This window comes from Pelophylax lessonae (genome assembly GCF_965119305.1).
Source record: "Pelophylax lessonae genome assembly, chromosome: 2".
NCBI classification, from domain to species: Eukaryota; Metazoa; Chordata; class Amphibia; order Anura; family Ranidae; genus Pelophylax; species Pelophylax lessonae.
In genome coordinates this window covers 53,744,008-53,765,966 of record NC_138769.1, presented here as the reverse complement: position 1 = coordinate 53,765,966, position 21,959 = coordinate 53,744,008, and the positions used below count along the sequence as shown (strand labels likewise).

Sequence of the window (21,959 nt, the reverse complement as noted above, 5' to 3'; positions counted from 1 at the left end):
TTCTGCATAGAAAAAAAAAGAAAAAAAAAAAATTTTTTCCTTTAGCCACTTGCCGACCGCCGCACGACTATCTACGTCGGCGGTCAGCCCCTCACAGGCAAACTAACGTAGGTCTACGTCGCTCGCCTGTGAGGGTCTAGGTAACGAGCGCGCGCCGCCGGAGGCGCGCTCCCGCTCCCGCGTGGTCACGGACCCCCCCGTGCGTGTGACCAGCGGACCCGATGTCCGCCGGTCACTCGGCGATCGGCGGGGGAGAGGGAGAATGTCAGGCAGCTTGTGTAAACAAGCCACCTGTCATTCTCCTCGCTGTAAAGACACTGATCACACGGATCTACTATGTAGATCCGTTGATCAGTGTCCTTACAGCTGAAGCCACAGCCAATCACAGTAGAAAGCACGCCCCTAGGGACACACACAGCCCCTCCCTCCCAAATAAAGTTAACCCCTTCACTACCAGTGTATTTTTACAGTAACAGTGCATATGTATAGCACTGATTACTGTGAAATGTCACTGGTAACCCCAAAAGTGTCACAAATGTCAGTCAAGGGTCCGATCTGTCCGCCCCAATGTCGCAGTACCGCAAAAAAAAAAAAAAAAAAATCGCAGATCGCCGCCATTACGCGTTAAAAAAAAAAAACAACAAAAATGACAAAAATCTTTCCCTTTGTTAGTAAACGCGATAACTTTTGCGCAAACCAATCAAAATACGCTTTTTGCGATTTTTTTTACCAAACATAGGTAGCATAAAACAAATTGGCCGAAAATGTTAAAAAATTTTGATTTTTACATTTTTTTGGGGGGGAATTTCATATAAAAAAATGTGAAAAATATTGTTATTTTTGCAAAATTGACGCTCTTTTTTTGTTTATAGCGCGTGATCAAAAAATCGCACAGGTGATCAAATACCACCAAAAGAAAGCTCTGTTTGTGGGAAAAAAAGGACGCCAAATTCGTTTAGGTACAGCGTCGCACGACCGTGCAATTGTCCGTTAAAGTCACGCAGTGCCAAATCGCAAAATACCCCCTGGTCAGGAAGGGGGTAAAATCTTCTGGGGCTTAAGTGGTTAATTCTACTATAAAGGGTTAGTTTACTCTAACCCCCCCCCAAAGAAAAAAAAAATGCCTATGCAGGTAAGGGGCGTCTGTAGATAAAAACAAACTAGCAGGTTTGACTAAAGTTGAATAATGTCCTTGCTATAGGTGGAGGCCATTTACATATCTCCTGAAGCCTGACAGGACGTTACTAAGGATGTTGCTGTTACTGTTTACTTTCATCTTCAAAAGAGCGAGCTCTTTCTCGGATTCAAAGCCCCTCACATGATCTTTCTCCCCCCTGATGAAGCAGCTCTGAGCTCAGTGTTTGAGAGATCACTCCTGTGATGGTGGAGGTGAGAAACAACAGCTAGGAGTGTCTTAACCACTTCATAACTGGGCACTTTTACCCCCCTTTAAACCTAGACCAATTTTCAGCTTCCAGCGCTGTCGCACTTTGAATGATATTTGTGTGGCAATGAAACACTAAACCTATATGACATTTTTATCATTTTTTTTTTTTTACACACAAATAGAGCTTTCTTTTGGTGGTATTTATTCACCACTGGGGTTTTTTTTTTTTGCCAAATAAACAAAAAAGCCCAAAAAATTTGAAAAAAAAAAAAAAAAAAAAAACAAAACTTTTTCATAGTTTGTCATAAAATTTTGCAAGCAAATTTTCTCCTTCAGTGCCGGTTCACATATATGCGATGGGGGAACTTCTTGCTTATCCACTGCGGGTTCCCGCATCGCATTTAAATCGCAGGCAGTTCATAAATGCATATGCGAATCGCTGGGGGTGTCAGCAGGGCTGCCGAAAGAAATCGCGAGGCCCCGTACAGACTACCCGACAGGCCACGCCCCCCCAATGAAATATTAAAGCTATATTACACTAAAAATACAATAAAATCATTATTAGCAGACACAAATACAACATAACTCAAAGAATTACTGCTAAATCTAAAAGACATAACTGAGTTAAATAAAAATTAAGATGAGATGAAAAAAAATATACAGGCTGGGCAGTTGAGGCTTCGGGATCAGAGAGACAGAGGGAGAGAAACAATGTTACATAGATAACAAACTTATGAGCAGAGATAACATTAGAGCCAGAGCTGGGAGGGGGGCCACACAGAGAGGGGGATTAGTGAGGGACAACTGTCTCTTTCTCAGCAGATAAAAGCTGGCAGTAGGGAGAGGCGGAGAGGCCAGCTGCTGGAGGAAGAGTTCACCAATTGTGGTCCATCACTAATCCCCCTCCCTGTGTGGGCCCCCCGTGTGCTCGGCCCCCTACAAGAGGACCGGTGGTCCCCCCCTTATCAGTGGCCCTGGGTGTCAATACAAAGTTCAAGTGGAGTTCTACCCTAATTTGCATCTAAATCTGCATTTGCTGCTTATCACTCCGCCATTCCCTTTTGGATAGTGTTATTTATTTTATTTTTTTTTTTTTTATGATTTCCAATACATACTTGGCGACTATCAAGGGGGTGATTTAAAAAAATAAAAAAAAAAAAGGCTGGAACTGGCTGGAACTCCACTTTAACGACACCCCCAGATTAGTTTGCATATCGCAGTGCGAACTGACAGTTCGGACATAAATCGGATCGCATTGGTGTGAACCACCATGCGACCCGATTCTGTTGCGGACCCAAACAAGGGTCCTGTGCGTGTTCTGTCCGAATCCGATGCAAATTCATCCATAGAATCTGTATGGCTGAATTCGCATCGCATGCGATTTTCAGAGAAGTGCACTCCAAATCACATACGATGTCTGTCATCGCTATAGTGTGAACCGGGACTCACTGATGGGCATTGATATTCGGCACTGCTGTGATAATCAGTGTCCTGACTGGGTGTGGTACTAAGCCGCTGATTGGCTCTTTACCTCAATCTGTTTAAAAAAAAAGCTGCGTCCAGAGGACAGGGCGATCACAGAGCACGCCGCAGTGGGTGCAACCACGGGAGGACTTCATATTATGACCTCCCAGAACTGGCTGTTCGCTGTCATTCAGTTATAGTGCAGTCGGCAAGTGGTTAACCACTTGCCGACTGCCTAATGACGATTTACGTCGGCAGTCAGCCCCTCACAGGCAAAGCGACGTAGGTCTACGTCGCTAGCCTGTGAGGCTCTGGGGAGCGAGCGCCCGCCGCCGGATGCGCGCTCCCGCTCGGTCACGGACCCCCCCACGCCTGTGCCCAGCAGACCCGATGTCCGCGGGGCACTCGCAATCGTCCGTTACACCGGGAGAAAGGCAGGCAGCTAATGTAAACAAAGCCGCCTGTCATTCTCCCCTGTGTAAGAATGGTGATCATATGGTTCTGCTATGTAGGACCTTTGATCACTGTTCTTACACATCAAGCCACAGCCAATCACAGTTAGAAGCACGCCCCTAGGGACACACCTAACCCCTCCCTCTAAAAAAAAGTTAACCCCTTCACTGCCAGCGTCATTTTTACAGTAACAGTGCATTTGTATAACACTGATTACTGTAGAAATGTCACTGGTAACCCCAAAAGTGTGAAAAATGTCAGTCAAGGGTCCGATCTGTCCGCCCTAATGTCGCAGTCCTGCAAAAAAAAAAATAAATAAAATAAAATTGCAGATCGCCGCCATTACGCGTTAAAAGAAAAAAACAACAAAAATCTTTCCCTTTGTTAGTAAACGCAATAACTTTTGCGCAAATCAATCAAAATACGCTTGCGATTTTTTTTACCAAAAATATGGTAAAAAAAAAAAAAATTGGCCTAAAATGTTAAAAAAATTTTGATTTTTACATTTTTTTGGGGGAATTTCATATAAAAAAAATGTGAAAAATATTGTTATTTTTGCAAAACTGACACTCTTTTTTTGTTTATAGCGCATGATCAAAAAAAATCGCACAGGTGATCAAATACCACCAAAAGAAAGCTCTGTTTGTGGGAAAAAAGGACGCTAAATTCGTTTAGGTACAGCGTCGCATGACCGCGCAATTGTTAAATTCACGCAGTGCCGAATAGCAAAATACCCCCTGGTCAGGAAGGGGGTAAAATCTTCCGGGGCTTAAGTGGTTAAAGCAGACTTCCGGGCTCAAAAACAACTTTGGCCCATCCGCTTGCTGTAAATCCCCTAAAAAACAAATGGATACTCCTGGTTTTTTTTTTTTCTTACTTACCTTGTTTTTGAAGAAAGTATACTTACCTTCAGCCGCGCCCTCACTTCCTGCTTGCGATAACTCCTGGGAGCTGAACGTCATCGCTCCCAGGAATCAATGCGCCTGCACCGACACCGCTCGTCAGTTCCGGTGCAGCGCCTCATTCCCTGCTAAACAGCTTCTGGGCATGCCCAGAAGCTGTGCAGGGATGACGCGCCTGCCCCGGAAGTGACGAGTGGGGCCGGTGCAGGCGCATTCTGGGACAAAGAGGACGCAGAAGAGGATGCGTTGGCTTCAGCTGCCCACACCTAAGATGGCAGCGCTGGAGGAGAAATTTTCAAGGTAAGTATTTCTTCTAAAAGGTAAGTGCAACCTGGGACAGTACAGAGGCTATCCATTGTGGAATGTACTAGCCCTGACTGTCCCGGGGGGATTTTCATTGAAAAAACATTTCCGAGGCCGGAACTCCGCTTTAATAACATCCTTAGTAACATCCTGGGAATTTTCAGGTCAGCTTCATGAGGAATGTAAATGGCCTACACCTATAGTAAGGGCTTTATTCACCTTTAGTCAGAGCTGTGCACCCATTTTGTTTTTTATTTACAGACACCCCTTACCTGCACAGACAGAGTTTTGGTAAAGATGAACTATCCCTTTAAATGTGAAAGCTTAAAAAAATAGGTCAGAAGGATTAGGAGAAAATATAAAGTATGGATCTTCAAGAGAAGCTGCTGGGAGGTAAACATACACATCAGCTGTCCCTGCACCCCCTTCCCCTCAGTCATATCCCCCTACTAACCCCCAGCACATACTCACCACCAGCCGCCATACCACTTCCGGCTTCCGTTGCAGTTCTGTCCCTCGACCAGCAGGTGATAAGCGTGAACCGCAAACAATGCGTTCCAAGTTCTTGTGGGCGCGTCAGCCGATTCCACGCCCAATGGCATCCTGTCGTGCGGGCAACGTGCCAGGAAGTGCGCCGTGACGTCACATTTCTTCGGTGTGTGTCGCGGAAAGGCTAGTTTGCTGGCCGCTGTAGTGAACAAGCGGAGGAGGGGGAGGAGGAGAGCGGCAGGAGGAGAGATAGAAGAAGAAGGGCCTGTGCTGTGCGCGCCTCAGGTACAAGTGCGGCTGAGGGGGGGTCAGGGTATAGTGGGGGCGGGGTACCATATGGAGGAAGGCCCCATTTCCTCACCACACTTCCCATAGTCCGGATAGTTGTTTGTTTACCTGCCCACACTTTTCTCCCCCCCCCCCCACGTGTCACTGTCACTTCTTTTCTCCCCCGTTTTACCGTCACTTCTTCTCTCCCCCCAGTGTCACCATCACTTCTCTCCCCCCCCCCCCCCGTGTCACCATCACTTCTTCTCTCCCCCCCCCCCGTGTCACCATCACTTCTTCTCTCCCCCCCCCGTGTCACCATCACTTCTTCTCCCCCCCCCCCGTGTCACCGTCACTTCTCCCCCCCCCCCAGTGTCACCGTCACTTCTCTTCCCCCCAGTGTCACCATCACTTCTCTTCCCCCCAGTGTCACCATCACTTCTTCTCCCCCCCCCCCCCCCGTGTCACCATAACTTCTTCCCCCCCCCCCCCCGTGTCACCATCACTTCTCTCCCCCCCCCCCCGTGTCACCATCACTTCTCTCCCCCCCCCCGTGTCACCATCACTTCTTCTCTCCCCCCGTGTCACCATCACTTCTTCTCTCCCCCCCGTGTCACCATCACTTCTTCTCTCCCCCCCGTGTCACCATCACTTCTTCTCCCCCCCCCCCCAGTGTCACCGTCACTTCTCTCCCCCCCAGTGTCACCATCACTTCTTCTCCCCCCCCCCCCCCCGTGTCACCATAACTTCTCTCCCCCCCCCCCCGTGTCACCATCACTTCTCTCCCCCCCCCCCCGTGTCACCATCACTTCTTCTCTCCCCCCCGTGTCACCGTCACTTCTTCTCCCCCCCCCCCCATGTCACCGTCACTTCTTCTCCCCCCCCCCGTGTCACCGTCACTTCTTCTCCCCCCCCGTGTCACCGTCACTTCTTCTCTCCCCCCCGTGTCACCGTCACTTCTTCTCTCCCCCCCGTGTCACCGTCACTTCTTCTCTCCCCCCCGTGTCACCGTCACTTCTTCTCTCCACATACTCACCACCAGCCGCCATACCACTTCCGGCTTCCGTTGCATCACTTCTTCTCTCCACCCCCCGTGTCACCATCACTTCTTCTCTCCCCCCCCCCCCGTGTCACCGTCACTTCTTCTCTCCCCCCCCCCCCCGTGTCACCGTCACTTCTCCCCCCCCCCGTGTCACCGTTACTTCTTCTCTCCCCCCCCGTGTCACCGTCACTTCTTCTCTCCCCCCCCCCCGTGTCACCGTTACTTCTTCTCTCCCCCCCCCAGTGTCACCGTCACTTCTTCTCTCCCCCCCCCAGTGTCACCGTCACTTCTTCTCTCCCCCCCCAGTGTCACCGTCACTTCTTCTCTCCCCCCCCCCAGTGTCACCGTCACTTCTTCTCTCCCCCCCCAGTGTCACCGTCACTTCTTCTCTCCCCCCCCAGTGTCACCGTCACTTCTTCCCCCCCCCGTGACACTGTCACTTCCTCTCCCCCCCCGGGACACTGTCACTTCCTCTCCCCCCCCCCCCGTGACGCTGTCACTTCCTCTCCCCCCCGGTGACGCTGTCACTTCCTTCCCCCCCCCCCCCGACACTGTCACTTCCTTCTGCACTGATTATCGGTGTCCTAATTACCAGTGTCTCCCCATCAGTGCACATCATTGAAGGAGAAAAATACATTTTTTTTGAATAAAAAACCCAGTGGTGATGAAATACCACCCAAAGAAAGCTCTATATGTCTGAAAAAAAATGATAATAATGTAATTTGGGTACAGTGTTGCATGACGGCGCAATTGTCATTCAAAGTGCGACAGCGCTGAAAGTTGGCCTGGACAGGATGGGGGTAAAAGTGCCCAGGAGGCTCATGGTTTAAGCCACACAGATATGAACAGTACTCATTGGAAAACATAGGGTGCGACTTGTCCTGCAACTTTGGGGTCCAAAGTCTCATGACAAGTCACACAAGTGTTATTGGGGGCCCTTGTCTGCATAGTGCACTTTACTGCAAAGATGAAGCAACCCTTTGACTTCTACTGCAGTTTTGTTTGAATGTCTTAGTAATGAAATTTTCTCTCCCTGACAGAACTGCATTCTAAACCAAAATGGAGCACAAAAAGAGGAAAACCCTGTATAAGCAGGTGGACCTGGAGAATGGACGAATCGTTGGCATATCAGATGCTGATTTGACTGATATGGAGAAGGAGCATCTTCTTGCCATGTCTGATGTCGGTACGTCACGCTACAGAATTTCACAAGAGATGTAATTGGTTATATGGTGGTGCAAAATAATTTTGCAGCTATGAGGACATCATCACATTTAGGATCCTTGAGCTGGAGTTTAACTTTAAAGGCGTTGTAAAGGCAGAAGGCTTTTTATTATAAAAAACGTGGCTTGTGTAGCAGCCGCCCCGCACCCCCTAATACTTTCTAATCCAAATAGAGTGGTGCTTAAAATAGAAAAATAAATAAAGACAGTCCAAAGAGTGATACCATAAAGTCCATCAAATCACAAAGTGCACTCTTTATTATCCGAATGATGTGTGATCTCACGTAAAAATAAAAAGCCTCCACCTCCTAGATTGGCTGCTTACCAAATACTGTAGTATTGACTCCTCCTATCAGGGAAGGTCTCTGTCACTTGTGGCTATAGCCCAGCCTAGGCCTCTGTTCATTCACGGGGTTCATTCACTCTTGAGACTAGATGGATGCAGCAGCATTGATGCTGCAACTGTCCCCAGCTGGCTCTACACTGGGAACTGACCGATTAACCACTTGCCGACCGCCGCAAGTACATATACTGCGGCGGTCAGCCCCTCACAGGCAAAGTGGCGTATATATATGTCACTAGCCTGTGAGGCTCTGGGGAGCGAGCGCGCGCCGCCGTAGGCCCGCTCCCGCGCGGTCACAACCCCCTCCCCTGCGCGTGTGACTCGGCGATCGTCGATGGAGAGGGAGAAAGGCAGGCGGCTAGTGTAAACAAGCCGCCTGTCATTCTCCCCTGTGTAGAAACAGTGATCATACGGTTCTACTATGTAGGACCGTTGATCTCTGTTCCTACAGCTCAAGCCACAGCCAATCCCAGTTAGAATCACGCCCCTAGGGACACACATAACCCCTCCTTCTCAAATAAAGTTAACCCCTTCACTGCCAGTGTCATTTTGCAGTAACAGTGCATATGTATAGCACTGATTACTGTAGTAATGTCACTGGTAACCCCAAAAATGTCAGTCAAGGGTCCGATCTGTCCGCCGCAATGTCGCAGTACCGCAAAAAAAATCGCAGATCACCGCCATTACGCGTTAAAAAAAAAAACAACAAAAATGACAAAAATCTTTCCCTTTGTTAGTAAACGCGATAACTTTTGCGCAAACCAATCAAAATACGCTTTTTGCGATTTTTTTTTTTTTTTTTTTTTTTACCAAACATATGTAGCATAAAACAAATTGGCCGAAAATGTTAAAAAATTTAGATTTTTACATTTTTTTTTTTGGGGAATTTCATATAAAATAAATGTGAAAAATAGTGTTGTTATTTTTGCAAATTGTCGCTCTTTTTTGTTTATAGCACATGATCAAAAAATCGCACAGGTGATCAAAAACCACCAAAAGAAAGCTCTGTTTGTGGGGGAAAAAAAGGACGTCAAATTAGTTTAGGTACAGTGTTGCACGACCGCGCAATTGTCCGTTAAAGTCACGCAGTGCTGAATCGCAAAATACCCCCTGGTCAGGAAGGGGGTAAAATCTTCTGGGGCTTAAGTGGTTAAAGATCACTGATCGCTCAGTTCTCTGGTCTAATCTGAGCAGAGAGTGGTGACTGGCAGTATAGAGCCTAGGCTGGGCTAAAGCCACAACGAGAGAGACCTTCCGTTATAGGAGGTCAATACTTTTTGGTAAGCAACCAATCTAGGAGGTGGAGGCTTTTTTTTTTTTCACATGGTATCTCACATCATTTGGGTGATGAAAAGTGCACTTTGTGATTGGATGGACTTTGTGGTATCATTGTTTGGACTGTCTTTATTTCTTGTATATTTTAAGCACAACTCTATGTAGATTATGATAAATGTGCTGTGTGTGTCTTGCAGAAGAGTTACTGCTGTTGTATGCGCACAATTTTTCTCAAGTCGTCTTCCAGGCAGCATCTGAGAGATAGGTCTCCTCCCACCTAAGACAGGAAACCAATCGTCCACCATTTTAAAAGGCCGTCGCATACCTCAGTTCTTGTGTTTCCTCTGGACCAACAGGAGTTACAAGCAGTTAATTTTCTTCTAGGGTATGTACTAGTTGCAAGGGCCTCCCCGTCCTACTGCCTGCATAAGTCTCTAGGGAGTTAAGGCAGCTTCAGGACAAGGGCAACTAGAGGACCCCCCCATTGGGTTACTCCCTCCTTTTTTTCCTTAGCTTTTGCTCCCTCTGGGGGTAAGCAACTGTTCCCTCCCCCCCCCCCCCCCCATCTGCAAGCATCGAATCAATAGCACCCTGAGTGTGACTCACTCATTGCTGCAGGGCCAAGAGGCAGAGGGGCATTTGCTCTTTTTCCCCCCCAGGGACTGGCTCTTACCTGCTGTGATCTGGCATGGGGGTTCAGAGCACATGGTTGACAAAGGTGGCAGTGTCTTACTCGTGGGACGTGGTGACATTATCACTTCTGACCAGCGCCATCTTGGTAGAGGTATGAGTGGATGTGTGGTACACCACACTTCTGGTTGCGTCACTTGCAAGTACATCCTGATTGGGTGCAGCGAGTGACATCCCTTCCAGTTTCGCCAAGGTGGCGTTTTTTGGAACCTGGAACATGCACCCTAATCTTACAGAGCCAGACACCTTCTGCAGCAGGGAGGACAGAGCACACTATCAGCAGGTATGTGTCCACCCATACTTCTGATGGGGCAGTTGGAGGTGGGGCAGGAAAGCTTTCAAGGAGAATGTGTTGGATGTTTGCTTGAAGCTGACCATGTTTGATACTGCATCATCCTGCCCTGCAGAGCCTGTGGGCCCGGACCACTCCAAGTAAGCCAGAGCATGCTGAGGCCACCTCTGTACTTACCAAACCACTATGCACACAATGCTAATTAGTGTTAGCGGCGATTTTGGCTAAAACCAGCAGCGCGCCTTCCCTCCCTAAAAACATATGCTTCCTATGAGGGCAAATGGCAGCTAATCTTTGTCAAAAAGTGCATAAGCAAACCTGTGGCAAAAGAATCGCTGAGTCCTAAACCGATTAGTCTCCTCTGTAAAATAAATCAGACACCTTCCTCTCCCTTCAGTCTAGGTGCAATCAGGTTTTTGTGCTTGATTTTGGTGTGGATCCTGCAACATATAATTGACTGGATCTTGGACTAGTCCTCTATGCAAGGGCTGCATAGACAAACCTGTGCCTTATGACAGCTCATTATCACAGGCAGGTGGTGTACTTCTGACTGCTCTGGCCACATTTTCAGGCTCAGGATGTCAGCAGCTTTAATTTACTACCAGGCCTGACCAGGTTAAGGCCTCTTACACACAGGCGGTGCGCCTGACGGATTCTGTTTTGCTCAGCGGGGATCGAGCTACCGAAGCGGAGACTGAGCTGTCTGAGCCCCACTCTCCTCTATGGGAGAGTGAATGAAAACAGACCACCTGTCTTTTTTTTCATCTGATCCTTCAGACGGATGGAAAATAGGGTTTCCATCCATCCGGATTTCATGGACAGGATTGGATAGCAGTGGGTGTCAGCGGAGATGTATCCGTTGCTCCATAGGGCTGCATGGAGCATCTGATTAGGTCTGCCTGAAAAACTGACAGGCGGACCGGTTCGGAAAGCCCGTGTGAAAGGGGCTGCTAAATCCTCTCAGATGCTGCTCTGGAAGACGACTTGAGAAAAGTTAGGTACCTGGTAACCTTTCCTAGAAAGTTCTCCAGGGCAGCACTCATACCCGTCCCTATTTATTTTTAGATGGACATTTTATGGAAGGATAGTGTATATTTGCCTTTTGTTCCTCCGTTACTTGTATATTACTGAGGCACTGAGGTATGTGACAGCCTCTTAAATTGGTGGATGATGTGTTTCCTGTTTTAGGGGGTGGAAACCTATCTCCCAGATATTGCCCTGGAAGACTTCCTAGAAAAAGAGTTACCAGATACCTAACTCTGCTTTTCTTATTTTTGATCAGCGCAGTTTTGCTTTTTACCTCCGAATACCTACCTGAGCCCCATCTCTATCCAGTGATGTCCACGAGTCCCTCGGCAGTCCCGCAATCTTCCTCCTAATTGGCTCCTGCTGCTGTCAATCAGTCAGCTAGCCAATCAGGAGAGAGAGAGAGAGAAGGTGGGGCCAAACAGCAGCTCCAAATTCGATTTTTTTTTTTTTTTTTTTTTTCCAAGTTGGTCCACTTTATATGAAATCTTTAGATAGGGTTATTAATGTAGTCCTTTTTATTTATGTTTAAATTGAATAAAAGTATCTGGATATTGGAAGCTGGCAGGGTCCATCTCCACTTTGGGCATCTGAAGCCCTCTTGTATCTATTTCCGGAAATCAGTGCAGGTGGCTACCCAGCATGCACCTCCCAATCTAGCACCTGCGGCGCTCCTTCCTCCTGACAGTACAGTGCCTGCATCACCTACTTAGTGCCCGTATCACTTCTTGCTTACCGCTGTTGTTTGGAACTGAGTGGCTCCACTTCCTACCTGTAGATGCTTCTCCTTGAAAATGGCCCCAAACTCTTCCCGTTCGTGTAATTTCCTGACTGGAAATAACGCAAGATTTCGGTATTAGGCGATTCCCATGGACTGCTGGGATGCATGACGCCGATATCCCAGGTGTCCATGGGAAGCACCTAAAGACGCAGTCGCCTAGGCGGCGGCCCGAGCAGGAAGTGCTCCACAAAATCAGGAATTACAGGTATTTAGAAAAAAAATTTAAATAAAAATAGTTACCATTTGAAAGCGAATGGAGCATAGTGATTGTATTAAGAGGAAGTGAAAAAAATGAGTGGAACTCCGCTTTAAGAATATCTCCCCCATTGGGTATTGTTAACCATTCACAAAATACAGGGTGATGTGTGAATAGGCAAGCGGAGAGAAAAAGGTGGACAAACACTGTCTGTGTATGAAAGCCGCAGCTCTTGTATCTGTGACATGCATGAAGTATAACCTGAATAATGAATATGAATGAAAAGCAATAAGGCTGCGTTCACACCTCCTGCATTTTGGATCATGGGTAGATTTGCCGCGATTTTGCCTGCGATTTCAAAGTGCCAGTGTGTGAATGACAAATCGCAGAACACACATTTGGCATTCAGATGGCATTCATTTGAATGGCACCTAAAATCTTGGTTGAGCGATGAATCGCGCTACAATCGCAGCAAACCACTTCCCGTGAAGCATCCCGCCCAAAAGTAGCTCCTGAGGTTATTATTTTTTTTTTTTTTTTGGGTGACAAGCTTCACACGATGTGGTGTGCTGTGATTGCGGCACGATTTATCTCACCAAAACCGTACTGCTATTTTAGGTGCCATCTCAAATATGTGTACTGCGATTTGTCATTCAAACCTGGGCGCTTTTAAATCATGTGGCAGAATCACAGCAAATCTGCCCGTGAATCAAAATGCTGAGGTATGAATGCAGCGTAACAGCTGTTCTTAATGTAGCATTCACCTTCAGGAGACCTAACTTTTTTTTATTTATTTTTAAATATTTTTAGGCCCCTTTCACGCTTGTGTGACTTGTCCCTGTGACTTAGGACTGCAAAATCGCATGACTAAGTCATACTCTGATTTCCAATGAGTACCGTTCATATCTGTGCGATTTCAAAGTAGTCCCCCCACTACTTTTGTCCGACTTTGATGCAATTTGAGGTCCATAGACCTTAAGATTACACAGACATTGCTTCAAGTCCAATAAAAGTCGGGTCAAAATCGTGGCAAAAAATTGCCGCAAAGTCCCGCGACTTTCAGGTTGCACAAGTGTGAAAGGGGTCTTAATTGCATGAAATTCTGCAATAAAAAAATAAAAAGTTTCCAATTTTAAAGTGAAACTATACTCACCATGGATCCAGCAACATGGCGCCCTGGAGCTGCCCGCTGGCTGCTGACATATTCATGACCAAGCACTTCAGTTTGAGAAAAAACTTTTTTAAATTGCATATTGCCCTATATCTGCAGGTTCTAAATCTCTACACTGCTTCCTCATTCAGTTCTCTATTACTGAAACCGCAAAATTTATAGAGAAGTCAACTAGAAATGTTTTACATGACTTAGGACATTTGTGTAATAAGTTCTTTCGGCTGGCCCTGATTATGAAATGACGTTTCATACTACCAGGCAGTGGATGGCTAGTTACACATGTACTCCCACCTTTGCTCTTTGCTATGTAATAGCTGGAATTTCTGGGCAGAAGTTCGACTGTTGACATTGTTCCATCTATACATTGCTGATTGTGTTCTTGGAGCCATGTTTAGTCATTGTGCGTGGGCAGTGCTGCTTCCTGCACAGCTTCTTTTTTTTTTTTTTTTGGACACATGTAAACTCTGCTACAAATTATTACAAATATATATTATAACAGTGCAGCACTAAAAAAAAAATTAAAATGTGAACGCTTGATGCAAGCCACGCTTTGTATATAATCAATAAAGTGCAATGTGCAAAAATTCAGAGTTAAAAGTCCAGATCATGTGATATCCCAACAAAGAAGAAGAAGAGTCCTTGATGCAGTTATGGTAGTTATGGATGATGACAATTATAGTTCATGTGTCAATCACCCATGTGTGAACATCCACCACCAAAGGAGATATTGCGCTTATCGCAACCTGTGGACTCCGATACCGTAGCACTGAGTCAGCCACGCTTGTGTAAGTTAGGAGTATGGTGGTTAGAAGACAATACTGAGGGCCTCATGTCTCAATTACAGGATCGGATCCCCTCTCACTTTAACATGTAATGTATTCCGTTGGGCCGTAAAAATACAAAAGGCCTCCACATAGTGTAAAACTGTAACAGTAGAATTGATTTAAAGCGGAGTTCCACCCTGGAATTTTTTTTTTCTCTTACGTCCTCCGACAGTCGCCGCCTCTTCATATTCGTCACATATGGGGTATTAGACTTTGCTCCGAAGGAGTAGCTAGGCAACAGAATATGTTAACAATAAAGCTTTAACATATCCCACCCTCAAGGGGTGGTCCCCTCAGTCAATACCCTCCTACTTCCTGCAACCATATCTCAGTTTTAATGTCTAGCTTGTCAGGAGTGGCTGGCTCTCTCTGTGCTGGGACTTTTTGTCCCAGACTCTTTCTTCTTTTTGATATTTTGTTTGAGTTTTCTCTCTACCTTTACTTAGCTGTTATTTTTGTCAGCATTAGTTAGTTCTTCGGACGAAGAGGATCATGCGGACTGGGTCTCGGGCTGATCCCCCTGGTCGCAGGTCGTGGGTCAGTGGCTTCCCAGTCTGCCATCGAGCGTTCAGCCAGGTAACGCTCCTGGCACGGTGAACGACCCATCCCTGTTCGGTGCAGGGATGATTGGTGAGGTGGCTACCTCACCGGACGCTGTGCGGTTTCTGAACCGCCATTGTGTGCGTCTTGAATTGCGACTCTCCCTGCCTCATGTGCAGCGGCTTGTTCGCCTGTGCGGGTTCCCCACGCCATGTGAGGTAAGTGTATCTATGTGGGGACCTGTCTGTCTGGGGGGGGTCTCAGTCTGGGACTGTGTAACCTGCCTTTAATCACACTGCTTGTCTCCCTATATCTCGGCTGCATGCTGTGGGCTGCAAGGGGGGGGGGAGCTGTATGACACTGAGTATGTCAGGCTGGGCAGTGTGAGGAGCTGTGTGCTGTGGGGCATGTTTTTAATGGCATGTTGGGGCATATACAGCGATCGCTGCGGCGATCTAACATGTATCCATATTATGGGATAATATTGTGTGTGATTTTATGCACTGTGGAGCGGCGATTTCGGCGCCAAACGGCGCCATTTTACCGGCGCCCGCTCCGGCCGCATGGTTTACATGCACGGCGGCCATTTTCTTGTAGCCTCCATAGGCTTACATGGAGCGCCCTGGCAGCATCACTTCCTCTCTCCTGGAAGCGCCGATCGAGGCAGCAGCAGCAGCGGAGTCTCCTCAGGTTTTATCCTTCTATTCCTGTATTCCATTGCCTGTATTCAGTCTGTATATTCCCTGTGGGGGTCTCATTGTGCCTGAGTGTGGTGCGGTGGGCTGCGCTTGCCGCGCTTGCTGTAAGGGGGCAGTTAACCCTTGGTTGTCTGGCATACAGGGGCAATGGATTCTCAGGAGGGCAAGTTTCCCACAGTATTGGTGGAAAGCCAGGGGACCGCTGTTTCCCCCCCAGGGGGGGATTTGGCCACTATTGTGGCTGGCCTTGCTGCACAGGTGCAAATGCTGGTGGCTGCTCAATCTACTAAACGGCCCAGAGTTGCTCTGTCCTCTGATTCTGAGGGTGAAGGTGATGGGGCTGTTCTGGCGGGGACCCCCCTATCGGGGTCCCGCTCCTCTCTTGATCTAGTGGGGTCTGAGGTAGAGGCTGAAGTTGAGGGGGTTGATAATTCTCCCCCTGGCTCGCCTGAAGAGCTTGCAATCATGGATGAGTTGATTGCTTCCATTAAGCAGACGCTACGTTTGCAGGACGAGGTGTGTCCCCCAGCTGCCTTGGCGGCTTATGGGACGCAGAGAAAACGCAGGACGCCGCAGGTTTTTCCCTGCAATGCTGATTTTCAGCGCGCTGTTAAGGACCAATGGCGCGATTTGCGCAAGCCTTTTGCGGTACCAAGTAAATTTAAGCTGCGTTATCCTTTCTCGCCTGCCACTGATGAACGGTGGTGTGTGCCTCCGCCAGTGGATCATGCTATTGCGGTTTTGAACAAAGCCACTGCGATCCCTGCAGAGGGATCCCCTGTTTTCCGTGATGCCACGGATAGGAGACTGGAGTCTCTTGCCCGTCATACTTATTCTGTTACGGGTTCTATGCTTAAGGCTCTGTTTGCTTCTCTCATGGCGGCCCAGGCGATCGCAAGTTGGACGCAGATGCTTAGGCGCGTCCTAGTGGCCGATTCGGCCTCGGCGGCGACCCTGGATATGGTGGATCAGATCCACCAGGGTGTCATGTATCTGTGTGATGCGGACCTGGACCTGATTCCGTTGGCCGCGCGTGTGCACAGCGTGGCGGTGTTGTCTCGCCGCCTGGTTTGGTTGAAATGTTGGTCGGTGGACCAATCTTCACGTAAAACCTTAGCCAATCTGCCTTATGATGGGTCTCGCCTTTTTGGGGAGTCCCTGGATGTGTTGATTAAGGGGATTACCGGGGGTAAGAGCACTCTCTTGCCCCATTTCCCCAAGGCTAAGGGGGCTTCTGGGAAGAAGCATGCTCATTTTCGGCCCCCTCAGGGGTCCTTTCGTGCCTTTCGGCCGCACTACAAGGGCAAACCGTTCAAGGGCCAGGGCTCTCAGAAGAAACCCTGGTCTGGGAAACAGAAGTCCGGCCAATCCGGACCTGCGGCCCATAACAGTTCGGCCTGAAGGGGCGCCCTCACCCAGTTTTGGGGTGGGGGGACGCTTGCTCGGTTTTCTTCAGCCCTGGTTGGCCCGTGTGCGGGACAGATGGGTTCTGGAAATCGTTCGATCTGGTTACAAGATCGAGTTTCTCTCTCGGCCAGAGAGCAGATTTTTTCCCTCAAATCTACAACTGTCTCCAGAGCGCCTGCGGGATCTGCACCTGGCGGTGCGGGACCTGAGGGCTCAGGGAGTGGTGGTTCCGGTGCCTCATCGGGACAGATTTCGGGGGTTTTATTCCAATCTGTTCACCGTGCCCAGAAAGGAGGGCAAGGTTCGTCCAATTCTGGACTTGAAAGCTCTGAACCGCTCTGTGCGGGTTCGCAAGTTCCGCATGGAATCCCTGCGCTCGGTGGTGGCTGCCCTGGTTCCGGGGGAATTCATGGCCTCCATCGATTTGAAGGATGCGTATCTTCACATCCCCATATTCGAGGGTCATCAGAGATATCTTCGATTTGCCATTGCGGAGGATCACTACCAGTTCGTGGCGTTGCCCTTTGGGCTCGCCTCGGCTCCGCGGGTCTTCACCAAAGTGCTTGCACCGGTTCTGGCATTATTGAGAGCCCAGGGCATTTCTGTCCTGGGGTATCTGGACGACATTCTGATTCGGTCTGCGACCAGTCAGGGTCTGGAGAAGGACCTGTCTGTCACGATGCAAACTCTGCAGGAGTTCGGTTGGACGATAAATGTTCCAAAGTCGACACTGAGTCCGTCGGTTCGTCTTCCCTATCTGGGAATGATACTGGACTCGGTGCAGGCGAAGGTCTTCCTGCCGGAAGACAAACTCAGGACTCTTCAGGAGGAAGTCAGGTCCCTCAGGGACGTTCCGAACTCGTCTCTGCGGACGTGTATGAGATGTCTGGGATTGATGGTCTCGGCTTTCGAGGCGATTCCTTTCGCGCAGTTTCACACGCGGGGTCTCCAGGCGGAGATCTTGTCCAAGTGGGACGGGCGACCTCAATCTCTGGATCTTCAGATCTCGTTGAGTCATCGCACCAGGGAAAACCTTCTGTGGTGGCTCCAGTCCCCGTTGGTGTCCGGGGGCAAGTCGTTTCGTCCGATCTCGTGGACGATAATCACCACGGATGCCAGCCTGTCGGGCTGGGGTGGTGTTCTGGGCGTTCTGTCCGCCCAGGGGACCTGGTCGGAGGGGGAGTCTTCCCTCCCGATCAACATTCTGGAATTGCGTGCGATAAGGCTCTGTCTTCATCGCTGGACGGACCGGCTGCAGGGCTGCCCGGTTCGGGTGCAGACGGACAATGCCACGGCGGTGGCCTACATCAACCACCAAGGGGGCACCAGGAGTGCCCGAGCGGCTCGAGAAGTGGCCGACATTCTGTCTTGGGCCGAGACTCATGTCCCGGCGATAACGGCGGTTCACATTCCGGGAGTGGAGAACTGGCAGGCGGACTATCTGAGTCGCCAGACCCTGGATCAGGGGGAATGGTCTCTCCACCCGGCTGTCTTCCAGATGTTGTGCGCGAAGTGGGGTCTTCCAGATGTGGACCTGTTCGCGTCTCGCCTCAACTACAAGGTGAAGAGGTTCGTGGCAAGGACGCGCGACCCTCGGGCAGACGCGTCGGACGCGTTAGTGGCCCCGTGGCATCAGTACAGGCTGATGTACGCGTTTCCACCGATTCAGTTGCTGTCCCGGTTCCTTCGCAGGTTACACTCGGAACGCAGCACGGTGATTCTTGTGGCACCGGACTGGCCTCGCCGGTCCTGGTACGCAGACCTCGTGAATCTGGCGGTCGACGCCCCCTGGCGTCTGCCTCTTCGGGACGATCTACTGTCTCAAGGACCGATTTACCATCCTGCTTTACAGTCGCTGGCTTTGACGGCCTGGCTGTTGAGACCGAGGTCCTGAAGGAGAAGGGTCTCTCTCCAGAGGTTGTTCATACCTTGATCAACGCGAGGAAGTCTTCCTCGGGAAAGGTTTATTACCGTACTTGGAAGGCCTATTTTGCCTGGTGTGAGTCCAGGGGGTTTTCACCCCGCACGTACTCGGTTTCCCGTGTGCTGTCTTTCCTTCAGACGGGTGTCGATCAGCGTTTGGCGCTGGCTACGATAAAGGGTCAGGTGTCTGCGCTGGCCGTTCTGTTTCAACGTCCCGTGGCTTCCAACTCCTTGGTTGGCACTTTTATTCAGGGTGTGCGGCATCTGGTTCCTCCTAGGAGGGATCCTTTGCCCCCTTGGGACTTGAATCTAGTCCTGTCTGTGTTACAACGTGCTCCTTTTGAACAGATCAGGGAGATATCGTTGTCTATGTTGTCCAAAAAGGTCGCCTTTTTGGTGGCGATCACTTCGGCTCGCAGAGTGTCGGAACTGGCGGCTTTGTCCTGCAAGTCTCCGTACCTGGTTGTTCATTTGGATAAGGTGGTCTTGCGACCTAATCCTTCTTTTCTGCCGAAACGAGTTTCGGAATTCCATCTTAACGAGGATATTGTTTTGCCTTCGTTGTGCACGAAGCCTAAACATCCAAAGGAGGTGAGACTACATTCTCTGGATGTTCGGGCGATTAGGGTTTACCTTAAATCGACTGAGTCTTTTCGAAAGACGGACTCCTTGTTTGTTCTTCCAGAGGGTCCTCGGAAGGGCATGGCGGCTTCCGCCTCTACCATTGCCAAATGGATCAGGCAGTCCATTGAACAGGCCTATGCCTTGCAGGGGAAGGTTCCCCCTGTGCCTGTGAAGGCGCACTCTACTAGATCTCTGAGTACGTCTTGGGCCTGTCGTCATGGGGCTTCTGTAGCCCAGGTGTGTAAGGCGGCGACTTGGTCGACCGTACACACTTTCACAAAATTCTACAAAGTAGATGTTCAGGCATCGGCGGATGCTTCCTTTGGCCGCAAGGTTCTTAGTGCGGCTGTTCCCTAGGGTCCCTTGTTGGGGACTCCTGGCTGTTGGGATAAGTTTTGTATCCCCTGGTTTTTTTGTCTTTTCCTGGGTTGTTGCTCCTGTTGAGCACTTATTTTTGCTGTTGCCCAGCTGGTTTCCTTCCTTTGGTAAGGTTCCTTTCTTTGATGTGGAGACTGCGTTGCCTTTCGGCGCGGATGCGTTTCCCACCCCTCATGTTTGCACTGCTTTGGGACGTCCCCATATGTGACGAATATGAAGAGGCGGCGACTGTCGGAGGACGTAAGAGAAAACGGAATTTTTGTAAAATCTTACCTGTAAAATTCCTTTCTCTGAGTCCTCCGACAGTCGCCGCCCCCGCCCCTCTTTTGGGGTTTGAATGTATACTCTACTGCTATTCCACTAAAACTGAGATATGGTTGCAGGAAGTAGGAGGGTATTGACTGAGGGGACCACCCCTTGAGGGTGGGATATGTTAAAGCTTTATTGTTAACATATTCTGTTGCCTAGCTACTCCTTCGGAGCAAAGTCTAATACCCCATATGTGACGAATATGAAGAGGCGGCGACTGTCGGAGGACTCAGAGAAAGGAATTTTACAGGTAAGATTTTACAAAAATTCCGTTTTTTAAATACCCCCGGGACAGTCAGGGCTAGTGCATTCCACAATGGCTAGCCTCTGATCTGTCCCGGGTTGCACTTACCTGTTAGGACAAATACTTACCTTGAAAAAGTCTTGTCCAGCGCTGCCATCTCAGATGTGGGCAGCTTGAAGCCAGCGCGATCCTCTTCGGAGTCCTCTTCCGCCTTCTTCGGTCCCACGATGCCCTGCGCCAGCCCCGCCGTCACTTCCGGGTTGTGCGCGTCATCCCTCCACATCTTCTGGGCATGCCCAGAAGCTGTTTAGAAGGGGATGACGCGCGCGCCCCGGAACTGACGTCGGGGTCGGAGCAATGATTCCTGGGAGCGATGACGTTCAGCTCCCAGGAATCATTGCAGAGCCAGGAAGTGACGACGGGCCGAGGAAGGAGGAAGAAGGAAGTAAGGTAAGTATTTTTACTTCGCTACGAGGTAAGTGTAAAAAAAAAAAATATGCGATTAGCCATTTGTTTTTCAGGTGACCCGGAGCGAGAAGATGGAGGTAAGTATAAAATTAGGGTGGAACTCCACTTTAAAAGGTAGGACACTTAAATCATATTCAAAGAACAAACTCCTGTCACAATATTCAGCAGGAGATTGACATTTGGAACGCAATGGCCTAAATAGCACTGAAACTTGACGCGTTTCATCTGCTGAGACATCATCTGGGGATACAGTTTTAAACTATGTGGAGGCTTTTTGTATTTTAATGGTCCAACTGAATACATGGCATGCTAAAGTGAGAGGTGATCCTATTGTGATTGAAGCTCAAGACCCTCAGTATTGTCTTCTAACCACCATACTTCTGATCTACACAAGCGTGGCTGACTCAGTGCTACGGTATCTGAGTCAACGCATTTTGGTAAGCGCAATATCTCCTTTGGTGGTGGATGTATACACATGGGTGATTGATACATTCACTGATATTGTCGTCATCCATAACCATCGTGACTGCACCGGGACTCTTCTTTTAATTTGTTTGTTAGGATTTGTATTTCCCATGAACTGGACTTTTAACTCTTTGAATTTTTGCACTTTATTGATTATATTAAAATATATGTGTAGGTTGCATCAAGCATTCACACTTTACGTTTTTTTAGCGCTGCACTGTTATAATCTATTGTTTCACAATGGTTTGTCGATTGTAGTGTGAGCAGCTGTAGGTTTTACACTGAATTAGCACGGTATTTTTCACTATACAATTACAAATTATTATTATTATACAGCGTTTAGATAGCGGCAACAATTTGCGCAGCGCTTTACAACGTGAGGGCAGACAGTACAAATTATTGAAAGTGTTGATTTCATCCTTACACCTGAATTTATTGATTAGACTAAATGATTTTATTTCTTTTGCAAAACTTGTGGAATATAAAAAATAACAGCAGAACTGAAATTTTTTTCAAGAGCATGGCAGAGGTGGTGGTACACAAGAGCAGGTAAACCAGAAAGACAAGTCACATAGCAAGAATATTAAGGGCATGTTCACAGCCGCCTACATGCTAAAACAGGTTTAGTGGTGAGGAGGGACGTGGCCTTGCGTTGTTTCAACACAAAGAATTGTTTTTTCATTCTTTTTAACTTTATTTAAAAGGCACAAAATGACAATTCATTCAGTTCTATGCGCTCAGCTGCAGTGTAGGGATCTGACCGATGGGGAAAGTT

At 48.6% G+C, this 21,959-nt stretch overlaps 1 protein-coding gene across 2 annotated transcripts in view; it reads left to right on the top strand.

Annotated features, from left to right (window-relative positions):
- Positions 1-21,959, top strand: part of TTC3 (tetratricopeptide repeat domain 3) — a 456,491-nt gene that overhangs the window by 210,529 nt on the left and 224,003 nt on the right. Inside the window, exons 1-2 of one of the 2 annotated variants that reach the window (XM_082245195.1) lie at positions 5,260-5,283; positions 7,348-7,493. The exons of the other annotated variant lie outside the window; for it this stretch is intronic. Of the exons in view, the coding sequence (XP_082101321.1) occupies positions 7,367-7,493 (127 nt within the window). The 5' untranslated portion in view covers positions 5,260-5,283; positions 7,348-7,366. Of the gene's footprint in view, positions 1-5,259; positions 5,284-7,347; positions 7,494-21,959 lie in introns of those variants that run through there. 2 annotated transcript variants of the gene reach the window in all.